Source organism: Zootermopsis nevadensis, unplaced genomic scaffold (assembly GCF_977971745.1).
Source record: "Zootermopsis nevadensis isolate Lab colony 2312 unplaced genomic scaffold, Znev_1.0 Znev_ptg000050l, whole genome shotgun sequence".
Lineage (NCBI taxonomy): Eukaryota > Metazoa > Arthropoda > Insecta > Blattodea > Termopsidae > Zootermopsis > Zootermopsis nevadensis.
Window position 1 is genome coordinate 2759685 of NW_028259182.1, and position 14824 is coordinate 2774508.

At 35.3% G+C, this 14824-nt stretch overlaps 1 protein-coding gene across 2 annotated transcripts; it reads left to right on the forward strand.

The window, feature by feature from the left end:
- The first annotated feature begins 246 nt into the window (after nucleotides 1-246).
- Nucleotides 247-13736, forward strand: Irbp (Inverted repeat-binding protein). Of its 2 annotated transcripts, none has more exons than XM_087360840.1 (12): nucleotides 247-264; nucleotides 2413-2590; nucleotides 3244-3340; nucleotides 4170-4347; nucleotides 5700-5884; nucleotides 6600-6681; nucleotides 7704-7781; nucleotides 8014-8149; nucleotides 8429-8620; nucleotides 9964-10164; nucleotides 10956-11164; nucleotides 11788-13736. In XM_087360840.1, exons 1-12 carry the CDS (start codon nucleotides 262-264, stop codon nucleotides 11914-11916), a joined length of 1668 nt encoding a protein of 555 aa, XP_087216966.1. In that variant the 5' UTR covers nucleotides 247-261; the 3' UTR covers nucleotides 11917-13736. The 2 variants fall into 2 exon arrangements, with proteins under 2 accessions (XP_087216966.1, XP_021923433.2); XM_022067741.2 differs by lacking the exon at nucleotides 247-264 and adding an exon at nucleotides 1032-1379.
- The last annotated feature ends 1088 nt before the right edge of the window (nucleotides 13737-14824 follow it).

Below are 14824 nucleotides of genomic sequence, written 5' to 3' on the forward strand. Positions count from 1 at the left end.
AGCTACGTGAACTACAAAGCAGTTGTTTTCATAACCGTTCCGTTACGATGGCGTGTTCATATCTATGGTACTGTTCATGTCAATTGGCAGATGTGCATTACGTGCCACGTGAATGCAATTAGTATAATTCTTGTTAGAAAGTAAATAGTTATGCGTTGAATAACTGAGTTTCTTGATTGGTATGATTCAATGTAACTATCTGTTTCAGACTGAATATAATTTCAATGTCAGACACAGATGAATAGGATATAATTAAGCGTGATGGTAATATGTATTATTTGAAACTTTCGATAGATGATCGAATGTATTATGATTACTGAGGGATTCTGTAGTGTTATGGTCTTTTAATTTCATGTTAACTCTCAATAAGTAGTACCATATTGTAATTTGGAGAGTAACTTTATGTGATACAGGGAGAACAATGTTAATTATAATTAGTAGCCAAACGTATCCAAGTACCATACGCGTTTTTCGCATTTTATATCACTTTTCTTACAGGGTGATTTGTGCTCTTAATATTATTAACTTAATTGCAAAATTTAGAGGGCATGCAAACTTTGGGGAAACATTAATTTTAAGGGGCCACAACCCACCCAATATGTTTCCTTATTTGGAATCGTTCTAATATTAAGAATATTATATTATCAGGGCTATTTTTATAATTCTTTGTTATTTGGATTTTGCATATGTTACTTGTGTATATCGTAAGATAGCCGGTCTCACTCCATGTTAACTTATGGTATTCGCATTGTCGTGGTGTTGTGTCATGTCTGTAGTCCTTTATTTTCTTTAGGTTGGTCATGTAATTCTTGATGTGTGTTGATTATATTTTCGACCACTTAGGTTGGTATTTGCTGTTGTGAAAATCGTCTTGCCAGGATCACCAACCCTTATGTATAAAATATTCATGTTTCATGTTTTTTGTTTATACTTATATAGTTGCTGATCTGTTAAAATGTAGTGTAATTAGGGCACGAGTTTACTACAGAGTTTTTGCAGAACTTTTTACTGGTACTCTGTATATGTACGATGCAGTCATCTTATAGTGGTTGAAGAATAGTTGTGCATGATGTTTCCTTCCTAGTGTGGGATAATTATGTAATTTGTTGAGTTATGTTGGTGCAGTGTGTATTAACATGTGGTTCTAGCTATATCGAGGTCAGTAGTGGAATGTTTTGTGGCTCTTAGATTTGTAATATTTTTTTGTAAAATAAATGGATCCAACGCCGTGGGATGACGAGGATAATCCAACTGAAGATCTGGACGTTGAAAAATCTGAGTGGGCTTGCAGGGATGGTTTGATATTCTTGATTGATGCAACTAAACCAATGTTTACTGAAGAGGAATCTGGAAAGTCTTCCTTTCTTATAAGTCTACAGGTGTGATGAAAGCTTTATATTAATTTACATTTCTCACTTGAAGACTTGGACAAGGTATAACGTATGGTTTTGGTGGTTTTCTTCAGCCTTTTATGCAGATGCCTCGAAGTTTCCCGCCATCGGCACCTTTCATGTCTTTAAAAGGTGTACCATTTAAGACTACGCACAATATAATTTGACAGTATTTGACCTCGTTGCTAGGAACACGAGTTAAGCGAAGCTGTATCACCCTGGGTTCTACATGAGATGGTATAACACAACCATAAAGGAATTTCATTTAGTCATATTGTGTTTACTAAATAAAACATTGTTTGTGGGTTGACCTGCATTCCAATTTTGTGAAAGGCCATAAATTAAGGAGGCAATGACATGCATTTGTCCACTGGACATAGCACTATAAGAATGCTATAATCTCTATAAATAAGAACATGAGACAACATTATAATAAAACAGCATCATATATTTGTCGCCAAATTCAAGTTTTATTTGGTCTGCTGAGTGTTGAGATCTGGTAGTCAACAGCCCTACTTCATATTTTGGAGGCTTGGCTTAGTGAGCTTATTTGCGTGGGTTTGTTTTGTGGTTTTCCTATTTCTATAGGCAAACGTGGTCTGTCATGGCCACTTTCTTTCATATTCTTCCCAATTTGTTATTCACTGATAATTTAATCATCTGATGCTATATTCTGAGTTACTGACTGTTATTAAATAATCACATATAGGTACAAATGTGCAGTTATTATATGTGGTACAAATCATTCTATTCTTTGACCAAACCATATATAATCGTGCGCTTTCATGGAGACTTATGTTAATTAAATCTCAGCCTGCAGGCCATGTCAGTTGGTTTGACTGTGCTGTGGTCTTCAAAACATTGGTGATGTTTAACCAACTGACAGCTTCTAGCCTAAGAAGATAATGTTGTAACATACCTCATGTAGCTGGTTACTGTATTCTAATACATATAACAGAAGTGGGCTGATTAGGGGGAGATTATATGAGAAAGTGTAGTAATTCATAATTATCTCTCACAGTGCTGTAAGACTACCATGCTGAACACAATAATTAGCTCTGATCAAGATATGATTGGTATCATATTATTTGGCACAAACAAGACAAGTAATGTACTGAATGTTCCACATATAGCTGTTTTGCAAGATCTGCAACAACCAAATGCGGATAAGATCAAGCAACTGGAGACCATGTTAAAACGTAAGATTCTGTTTTCAGAAATTTTATTTCAGAAGGAAGTGAATATGCTTCGCTATGATGATTTGACTCAGCAAGTTACATGCATTTCTGCAGATTTGTCATAGCTTGCTAGTTAAGTTGCTATGAATTGGTTTCTCTCTTGAAATTAGTTTCAGGCATGTCAGAATGATATTACAATCAGCCAAGTTTCAAGAAATTCTGATAGTAAAAGAACAAGAATTTGCAGAATACTGTACTGGCTCACTTATAATGCAATGTCATTTTATTAATAATTGGTTGTAACATTTTAAGCCACCTTATAGAAGTGTTTAATTAAACTGTTATAACAGTTTTTTTTTCTTGCTTTCTGAAAATGGGATCACTGTACCTTCAAAATCCACCTACTGTCAGGCTATTATGGTAATATCCTTTAAACTTATTTCAGTGTGAGTAATGTTATATGGTTTCAAACCTGGGAGGCCAATGGGGATACCCTCATCTTTAAATAAATATAAATATTGTGTAAAGAAAATGCTTCAGGATAAAATCTGGAATGAGGTAGTTATAGCAGAGTTTGAGGTAGAGAATACAATAAAATATGGATTAATTTAATATTTAATTGTTCCAGACATGTTTTATCATGTGCAATAGTAAAATTTCTTGACTTGTTTCAGGGAAAAACTTTAATGATTTTACAGCTACATTTGGTCACAGTGATGACTTTGCCATATCAGATGCTCTTTGGCTGTGCCAGTCAACATTTTCTAGTAGGTGAGTGAAAAGCAGTAATATCAGAATTTTCATGATGTGATGTTTTTAGTGATCACACCACGAGTTCTTAATACACTATGAATTTATATCACTCTATTACAAGTACAATTGATTATTTGCTGGATTAATACCTCAAATCACAGTCCTGATTAACTGGGTATGTATGTAGTTATTGTGTTTGAATTCACATTATCATGATAGGAAGATGTACATGACCAGACTCTATTTAGACTTGCCTGCAGTTAATTTGAGACGTGTTTAACAACCAAATAATTCTAGCCTCTGCATAAAGTCCTAAGCATCTGTCACTAATTTCGTGCACATTATTTCTTGAGCACTACATTTCTTCAGTAATATGATATGTCAAATCACAGACACATTCTCTCAAGATATTTCTGCGATTAGTAAGGCAATGTTTATGCATCATTTTGAACCAGCAATGGCATTATTGCCTAAATGTGGTAATCTTATAAACTTTACTCTTTCAACTATATCAGGGGTTATTAACCTTTCAAGACCTAAGCTTATTCATTACTCAGTTATAGTCTTTAACAAATTTATTGATTTGTCATTCTTATTAAAATTCACTTAAAAGTATGCAAATATTATATGGTGAAACACATCGACAGGTCACAGATTGTGAACCCTTGTACTATGATATCATTCAAAGTTGCGTTAATCTGATTTAGATTAAGGGATGATTTTCTCTGGAATGAGATAAAACTTACATATTGATATGTTTATGCTATGCTGTTTGCAACAGGCTGTTCCCATAGAACAAGTTGAAACTTACTATTTTGTGTGAAACCTCTACTCCTATCTTTTGCAGTCAGTTAAAGCTGAACTCCAAGAGAATCTTTTTGTTTACAAACACTGACAATCCCCATGCAGGATCTCAGCACAAAGAACATCTGGCAAGAAGTAAAGCAGCAGATCTGGGGCAAATTGATGTTGATGTGGAGTTGCTTCACATGGGTAATAATTTTGACCCTTCACTTTTTTACAAGGTGAGAGAAGACATCAATGTGACATTTCTGTTTGTCATTGCTTGGACGCACATATTAGGAGAAAAAACTTTCTTATGTATGAATTTTTAGGGACAGAGTAGAATTATTTTTGTTATACTTCTAGTTTTGAGACATCAGTCGCTGTATCACACAGTATGAATAAAAATTCAATTTAAGTATCATGATAAATTTGTTCACCCCTCTTTCAAAGTAGATTTACTGTTGCCAATTACCAAACAACACAAACTTCTACTTTTCTGCTATGAATGTAGGAACATTATAATCCTGGAATAATACATGAAACTGTCAGTCATAGAGACCTAGTTTCAGACCCTGGTTGCAGATCAATTTTCTCTTCAGTGAGTGAGTAAATAATGATGAGCTTAAAAATCTGTACTCCTCCGCCAATATTGTCGGGGTGATTAAGTCGAGAAGAATGAGATGGGTGGGGCATGTAGCGCACATGGATGGGACAAGAGGTGTGCACTGGATATTGGTCGGGAAGCCTGAGGAGAAGAGACCGCTGGGGTGACCTAGACGTAGATGGGGAGGATAATGTCAGGCAGGATCTATGGGAGATAGGAGTTGAAGGAGACTGGATTTTGTTGGCCCAGGACAGGGACCGGTGGAGGGCTTTGGTTAATTCGGTGATGAACCTTCGGGTTCGGTAAGCCATCTAGTTAGTTAGTTAATTAGTTAGTTAGAGTGAAGTTAAATCTTGAAAGATTTGAGGTTTTCACAGCGGTGAGTATGAAGATTTCTGTCTTCTTCGCCCTGATGACAGAGGCAGTATGACCGCTGAAACGCTGGTTAACATCGACCAGACTACACAGCGCAACAACCCAGAAGACAGAAATCTTTAAATCTTGAAGTTTGAGAATATGCCAAGTATCAGGTCATCACTTGTTTGGAGACTATGTGAGAGTGTAGATCCTCACAAGGTCATAATCTTTGTATATATATGAAATTTAAATGATGGTTTGTGTGTGTATGTTTCCTAATAGTTCAAGAAATGAAACACCAGTTTTTGAGAACTTGGCTATGCCTTGAAACCAGGCTCATTCAGTCTCGTTATTAGACAACCTGGGTTTGAACCCCAGCAGGAGAGAAGGATTTTTCTTCTAGTCCCCTTGTCTAGGCTGGATCTGGGACTGTGATTTAAGATTTTTGTAGTTTTCCTTAGCCTGCCTAATCAAATTCAATGACAGCCTCCTTCATGAAAATCTATCCAATTCATTTGACCTCAGCATCATGAAAATCACTAAATCATTCAATTAAAGTCTTAGCTTTGCAGGAGGTCATTGTCTGCATATTGACTCTTATGTGACATTTATGGCATAATATTGCTTCAGGAGTTGATACAGTTAGTAAAAGGAGATTATTCAGATGATTGGAGACTGCCAAATCCATCAACTAAATTTGAGGAGCTTCTGGCAAGAGTATATCGCAAAGATCACAAAAAGAGAAGTGTTGGAAAGATTCTCTTCTCACTGGGTGATGGAGTCAAGTTTGGTGTTGCTGTTTACAACCTTGTCAGGTATGCTGCAGTTGTCATGTTGGCTTGTAACCTTTGTTCTTGTGTATTACTTGTATGAAGTGCATAAAATCTATATCTGTGTAATAAATAATATTGGTTGGTGATCATATGCTGCTGTTATGGGATATTGGGCCTTATGTGATAAATTTATGATGTGTGGATTTTTATTACCTTTGCCTTTGTCATTTTCCAGTGAGGGATTTTGTGCTGATTATTTATGGTAGTTGGGGGAAGCAGGAACCTGGATAATCAAAAAGCACGGTTAATATAAATAATATTTTGTTAGAACTATAATCCTTATAAGCAAAAATAGGAACTTGCACATTTTTGTACATAGAAACATACATATTTACAGTGCAAAACATAAAAAGACTAAGCATTTTTTCATAAAATTGTTTTATCATGAAGTAATTTTTGTTTGATTTTTCTGTAAGCACAGGGGGGTGTACCCATAAAGTTTTGAAAGGTTAGCATAATCAACCTCTTGATTTTCCATGTAGTAAGTCATGTTTCAGCAGCTGTTAAGGCTTGTTTGTGGTTAGTATAAGACAGTGTTGTGAGTGGTTAAGAAATGTATTTTACATATTAGAGACATTCAGAGACCATGGATAACTGGGACCTGGATAATCAGCACTGTATTGTTTTATAACTCTTACTATGTTGATGTTGTTAAAGAAGACCTACTGTGTACATGTCCACTTTCTTCTGTTTACAGGCCAGCATATGTTCCAAAAAAGGCACTATTAGACAGAACCACAAATGAAGTTGTGAAAACCACCACAAAGAAATTTCATGCTGTAAGTACACCTGGTGTTATAATTGCATGATCTAGTGTGATAAATATAATGCTTCAGTAAAGTAGGGTTGAATGTTTGATCAGAAAAAAAAAATATTGGACACTACATCTTGTAAATATTTGACTAAAAATTAAGAAATGTAAAAATATTTTTTGAAAGGCTCAGATCCATTGCTGACAAACTTTACAGGACCACTGCTTTGAGAAAGCTGAATTTTGGTATATCTGTAAAAAAGATAAACTTTTTTCTGTTTCTGATTATTCTTTTCTTTGCATGTGGGCCTCATGCATCACCCAATGCTTTTTCTTCATTTTCCTCATTTTGTGAGTTTATCAAATGAGAAATGTCATCAGAATATTCAGCATGGGAATATATCTCTTGAAAGTGGCACTTTTGATGAATCCACATTAGATAAACTTCATATTGTACAGGATTAATGTGTGGAAAGAAAAATGCGGACAAACATCCATGGCTTGAGTGGGATTTGTACCCACGGTCCCAGCGACCAAGCGGTACAAGGCCCACGCTTCAGACTGCTCAGCCACTGCATACCCCTAATGAATATAAAGGGTTAGGCAAATTAAAGTCGTTTGTATTAGGCTAGTCGTCAAGTTTTAAAACTGTTTTTGCACATGGTTTAGCTAATATTTCATACCTAGTAGAAATAAGTTAACTACAATAATTAATTATTTAAAATCATCTTATCTTTCGATGCCGTATAACTCATTTAATTGAAAGTGTGGTGTTAAATAACACAAGAACTAATCAGTTATTTTCCTCCTTTTGTCCCATCTTTTTTCTTCCTCCTCTTTCCCTCCATCTTCATCTACTGTTCCTCCTTTCTGTTTTTATTACCTTCTTATTCTTCTGCTTCTTCTCCTCCTTTCTGCTTCCTCTTCGTGTTTACTAAACAAAGAAAGAAGCTTATATTACTTTCTGTTTGAAATATATGACTGTACTTACTTTTAGTACACTGATGTTTTATTTTGTGTCGTCTTAAAAATATTATCTGTCTGTTGTAGGACACTGGAGAATTGATGTTGCCTTCAGAACTAAACAAGTACCAGGAGTTTGCTTTTAAGAAAATTATATTCAGACCTGTGAGTATGTTATAAAATATTTTAAAATTTGTTTAACTGAAACATGTAGATCCTAGTTACTGTAATATTGGCCTCGAGATTGTACATGCAGAAATTGGAAAGTGCAGATTGTCACAAAGGAAGAACCTTGCTTTGTGGTTTTAGATACCACATTTGATTTCTGTGATCCTAAGCCCCACAGCAAAACTATAGAGAAATAGAACATTACATATAATATAATTTGTTTATTCAGGATGAAACTAGGAATCTGCGTAAGTTAACAGAGCCAGGTATAAAACTGCTAGGATTCAGACCTGAATGCAAGATCAAAATCCATCACCATCTAAGACCATCATCTTTTATCTTCCCAGAAGAAGGACTTATTCAAGGTAATCTCTAGAAGAAGATAGCAATAGCTGTAGCGACATCTGTGTATCAGTTACGACACTAAAGTGCTCTGTTGTTTACATTGTGTTTGAAATTTATTCAAGGTGCGCATAGTTTTAAGCATGAAATATAAATGTATTAATCATGTTCTTCCAGTATCAGTTTAACAGTGTGTATTCAGTATATTTTAAGATAAACCCAAGTGATGATAAAGTACTTCATTACACTTATAACATTATCCCTGAAAGTGAAAGACCCAGAGGCTGTGTTTGTGTTTGCAGGCAGCCGTAAGCTGTTTGCAGCACTCCTTGATCGCTGCATAGCAAAGAAGGTTGTGCCCATTTGCTACTTTACCCCCAATACAAACTCTACTCCGAGCTTGGTAGCACTTATTCCTCAGGAAGAACAATTGAATGATTCAAACATACAAATAATTTCACCTGGTTTCCATGTTGTTTACCTTCCTTACTCTGGTAAGTGGTCCACATTTTCTTGCATTACATAATATATATTTTTAAGTATATGATTATTTTTAACTAACAGCTCTACAAGGAAAGAAACTAGCAAAATCTACCTATAACTTGGTTTCCTTATATAAGTGAACCAGATTTTTTAGACTTTGTTACCAGGAAATACTTTATGAAGGAAGTGTTTGTACACAAATATCAAATTTACTAACAATCTGTTGTTAATGAAGTATCTTGTAAAACAAACATAAGCTGACTAGAGTAAAAGTATGTTACATCTACAGTGTGTAATAAAGATTAGCAATGATGAATATCATTTTATACATGGTTAGTTTAACCCTTTTTCTATGTTAACAAATGGGACCCATATAATAGTGGTAAAGAGCAGGGAATTTATTACATGATAGTAAAAACTGGAAGCCATTTGTTATCAGTAATTCAGCCTATTAGGGTTTCTGCCTTGTGAGTCCCTCGGCAGGCATTGTGCCTTTTATTTCTTGAAAGACCAGTGCAGTTACTCTCTTGTGGCAGACTTATTTTAAATGGTATATGCCTTAAGAAGGTTCCAGTAACATTTGAATAAGGGAACGTTGGAGATGCTTCACAACCCCTTGTATATAAAGAGTCTCGTGAGTAAGAAAACTATCTGAATGTAAGAACAATTCATTACATCCTGTGTATCATAAATCACATTTTCCAGCCAAGACCAATTTTGTAACATACTCCCTGGATTGGCATTGATCATTTTGCAGCAAGGAGCACTGATCAGAGAGTTGTAATATAAGCTGAAATGTATATCGTAAGATAGATAGCAAGTTTTGCTCTTTTCTCCCAAAGTACTCAGGAACATACCTAGACTTAATAAGGATTAAAACACAGTAAGTGATCAATATATGATGTTACATAATGAAAAATTTCATAATATGTAAAGGTCTTGTAACAAAAAGTTAGGATAGTGAAGTCTAGGGCTGTGATGAGCTGGGTATACAGAATTTTTGTGGGGACACACCTTAGTAAACTTTGAAGACAGAGAAGTTGATGGTGGAATAAAAGTAATATTGATTGCGAAGATTGGAGATGGATGGAAATATTATTATTATGATTTATTTACTGCAATTGGGTTTGCATCTGGTGGCAGTGGTATTGGCAGTATTGAATCTTTGGTATCTGCTACCACACTGTTAGTTATTAAATATGAATATGAAATACCCAAAATAAACTGAAAGGAAGCGTAAAACTATGAATTTCCTGTTTGTAGTACCTATAACTGGTCAACTACACCAAACAGTAGGAATGTAGATGATGATGTTTTATTTATTATTAATAGCTGGTTTTATTATTCTTAACAGAGGATATTCGCACATTGAACATTGAATCTACAGCAAGAGCAGATGCTGAGCAAATAATAGCAGCCAAGGCAGTAATAAAAAAACTCAAGTTTGTGTATACACCGTACAGTTTTGATAATCCGAAACTACAGACTCATTGGCGGAACATAGAGGCTCTGGCTCTCGACTATAATGAACAAACAGAAGTAAAAGATGTTACAGGTAATGTTTCTTTCATATTGGTTTAGCTATTATTACACATGTAACAATAATTATAGGTTTTATCTATATGTGTATGTCTGTCTGTTCTAGTAAATATTTTTCAAGTTGGTTAAGTTGGAACCATGATATTATATACCATTTTTGTATTTAACTTTGTAGGCTGTTATGAACACAGCAATGAATCTTGGGTATCATAAAAGACAGTGAACTGTTTCTTGTCTAGCTGAGCATACCTTCCCAAGAAGTACTGCTGCGTGGAGTTCGTACCATTTCCCCTTTTATATATTCCGTGGTATTTTAATGCCTGTAGTTGTATTCTTTTGTGCTTTCTTTGCCTCTCTTCACCTGGCAGGGGTGAATGTATCCACAGGGGCATTGGAAAGACTCTTGATTCATCCAAAGTTTATAATGGATAAAGCTAATATCACAGTTGCAACAAAATGTACAGAATGGCCACAAAGTTCCTATGCATGAGATTGTGTCCTCTGTTAATTATTTGTTTTATATTTATTCTGGGTAGGGCTACCGACCATCAGCGTGGAAGAAGATGTCCAGAAGAACATGGGGAAAAATTAAAATTTGGGTGTAGAATGGAGGGTATCATACAGATAACTTCTGACTAACATGTGTGGGGACTTTGTGGCCACTCTGTATATTCTGAACTGTGGTGAGGTCTTCGTCCACACGTTCACAGTTTTGATTTTCTCAGAAGTTTGATGCCCAATTATGTGATTTCCCCAGAATTAACCGTCATCCTAACATAGGATTCAGTATTTTTTTTTTTATATTAGTTCCAGATTATGAATCTATGGCAAGGAGGCTAGACTCGTTGGCCCAAGAGTTCCTAGACTCTGTCTATATCGGTGGTTATGTTCCTGGTGGAAAACCAAAAACTTCAGGTGTTAGGAAGAGGACCACAGATACATGCAGTGATAAACCAAGGAAAGCTACAAAAACTGCAGATGTGGGAGACATGCAAGATATTGCTACCTGTGGAAAGGTGATCTACATTGCATTCAGATTTGATCTTAGTAACTTGACTGTTACATTATGCAAAGGCAAGTCAGAACGTAAAGGGAATTTTACTTCTCAGATGTGATGATGATAACACTGGAAAAGATGGTGTATAAGAACAGTGTGACTCTTCCCTCATTTGCACCTAGATGGTTTTGTTTTCATTATGTTAAGACTGTAACGTATTTGATATTGCTGCCGCATTGCTAGAATCCACCCAAAAAGGAACAGTGGTCTGTGATCAATATTTTGTGATCAGAAGCTGTGACAGCCCGTTGAATTTTACTGACTTTTCAGAAGTGCTTACTGCCTCCATCATAAGGGCCCTTGAAATGTCATACTTCTACGAGACTACACAGTGCATCATCCCAGAAGACACTCATCAGTCATCTTTTTCATACACATTTTAACATTATTAAATTAATGCTACACAGACTAGACCTTATTACAACAAATTGTTATTGACTTGTAGGTAGATACCAGTGTTTTTAAAGAATGTACTGCCTTCATCTTCAGGTGTGGAGGGAGGCAGTAGACTGCCTATAAGTCCATGGGCATTGCAACCCAGAAGACCAGCATCAACATTCTAATTTATAATTATTGTTTCAGGTTGAGAAACTGAAGGTGGATGAATTGAAGGCATACCTAAAGGGTGAAGGGATTGAAGTGAAAGGGTTGAAGAAAGTTGAGCTTGTTACCAGGGTGTACCAACACCTTGGCATAACCCAGCCTAATTAGAAGCTGTAGTGTTTTTCATTTCCTGTTAGATGTAAAGGAAGTAAAATCTTCATTGCCCTGAAAAATAATTTGTTTATACAAAGTAAAATATGGAAAGTATCCAGTAAGTGACTTTTTGAACAAACAATTCCTTTCAGAACTTCATTATGATACTTGCATTTTGTATTTTTTTAAGTTGTAGTTACCTTTCTGTGGGCAAATACTTTGAATGACAGACAGCTTCTGTCAGTAAGAAGTAAAGTATTGCAGAAGAAATTGCTAGAAGTCATATATTTCAGACAAAGTTGCTCATGCTTTGGTTCTACCTGGATTTTATGGACAGCCAAAAATCCTGAAGAAAGACATACCACTACCCCGCAGATCCCCTCGCATTTTACATCTAATGGATGTCAAGTGTGCAATTTTATGTCAGCCACTGCAACACTGGTTGCATTACAGGGTAAAGTTGGGTTAAACAAAAAGTAGCTCCCCTGATGATAGGAGCAATTGACATTTGTCAAACAAATTTTCATGATTGATTAGGTCTGGGAAGTGTTGGTGCAATGGTAAAATGGCTGTTACCCATTCAATCCTGACCAGAAGTAACTTATGTTGTTCTGTGTTATGATGCTTTGCAGATAGTATGTTTCTCTAAAATGTTAGTAACAAGTGTGTACTAATATAATTTGAATATCTTTGTTTATGACAGTGATGACGACGCCTCTGTCACTATAACCCCATTCCTGAATTTTGTATGTTTTCATTTCGTCCAGAATGCGGTTTTGAATTCTTGTCATTCCTAAATGTTTGAACTTTGTCACATTTTTTTAAGGTTAGGTGTCCTTATATTGTGATTTTGTTTTGCATTCTGGGCATGAGCCATAAACATATACTTCGTTTTCTCTTCATTTAATTATAGGCCATTCTCATTGCTGATGAGAAAATGATGGTGTCTGTGTCAACGATACAAAACAAGGCTTTGCTGTGTAAGTTACATTTCTGTGGATAACATTATTGAAAAGTTTGTATCTTGAGTTTGGCATTGCTTAGTTCGAGTGAGTGTGTAATTACTTCCATAACTCTTATATAAAGCTACAAGAACCCAAAAAAATTTTGAAGCAACTCCAAGCAAATAAGCCAAAAGAGGTTAAGTAAAATATTTGCTGTCCCTCAGTTTAGTAAACTGTGTAATCACCATTCTTGCTACATTACACCTATAGCAGGCATGGGATTTTGGCAATTGAACTTACTAAATGGAAAGCTAAGAGCAAGTTAACTATCCAGTCAGAACAGGAGTGGTCCATGTAGTAATTTCAAATTAAGGAACAAAAACTGTGTACAGAATTTTTTTTGGACCCTGGGAAAAATTTTGTGAAGAGGATAGTAGGTGAACATTAAGGTTGATTTATGTTGTGATGATTGGAGGTAGATGGAATGGTTTCAAATTCAATGGCCAATTTTGATTCCTGTAATATGTGAAGTTTGGCATGATGAGCAAGACAAGTGATATTGCTAGGGGAATTACATTTCCTGATTTAGTGGAGGTAAACTGTAAGATTGCATATGCAAATACAAAATGCCAGAAGATTGAATATGTGCTGGTTTCTGCTACAACAGTATTAGTTGTACTTCGTAATAATGATAAATTTGCAAGATATTCGCTGTCACTCTTGTACAGGTTCTGGAAGCTATATTTTGGCAAACATATTTAGATCATAAATGGTGTTGGGTGAACGAATTCTGTACAAAACCAGAGAACTTGTGATTTTGATAGGTGTAAAGTTTTGTATGTACATTATGTATATCTGTACAAACCATATAAACCAAATTGTTCAGTGGAACGTCTTGTTTTAATTCTCTCTAGCAGGAAGTATATAATATGTTTTTTAATTTTCAAGGTGAAATTCTACTTGTTGAAATTAAGGAAGTCAAGTCTGATCGATTTTTTGTAAGAAACAAATGCCACATAATACCTGTGGCGTGATACGCCCTACTCATATATGAAAATTATTTGTTCTTTAGGTAATAAAATGTGTTATGTAAATGCACAGTTTTATTCGATCACTATGGAATAAAATTAAATTAGATTATTAAGTCTAAATTTCAGTACGAAATTTAATCGAAAGTCATTCAGTGGGTTTGAACATCGTATTTACTCTGCAGACAATTTTAAGGGAGACTAGCTGTGGAAACGTGGATGAAGAAGGGAAAAATTATAGGGTTAACGTTGTTACATATGATACATGGTGCAGAGCAGGAAGTTGTATATTCGGTATTCACTAAAAATGTATAATGCGTTTAATCGGAATCTTTGTCATGTTACATAAAGCATTTCATTTAGTCATATATAGTTTTGTTTTTATTGAATTGCGGGAAAAGTGTGTAGTCCCCACAGTGCTCTGCACCGCAGATTGGTAACTTACTATCGAGTACTGTAAGAACGTTACAGCAGGAAATGTTTATAATGAAACGTGTTTAATAATTCAATGCATAATGTTAAAGAAACCTCGACGCTTCTCCATTACGAAGACCAGTTTGTCGAGTCTGTTTATAGAAATAGTAGCTATATACACAGAGTATTGTATATGTATGTATATATGAAACATAAAAAAGTTAAAGGTTTATATATTGTCGAATTGGTAGTATATATATTGTTAGGCTTGCTTTAGAGGTTATTGTACTACATCGAAAAGGAAAGATTAGAGACTTTCGTTCATCGCACCTTCCACAAATATGTAAGATTGTTACAGGAACAAGGTGTGGGATTTTTATCTTTACAGCAGAATTACTGGATGGCACATTTTCGGAGCTTAACATAGCAAAAATCGTTTGTGTATACAAACGAGAGGTATATTCAGTCAATAATCTTTACGGGAAGTGTAACTGATGGCGGGGACTGTGTTCCTTTGTATCCTTGAGTCACCGAGTT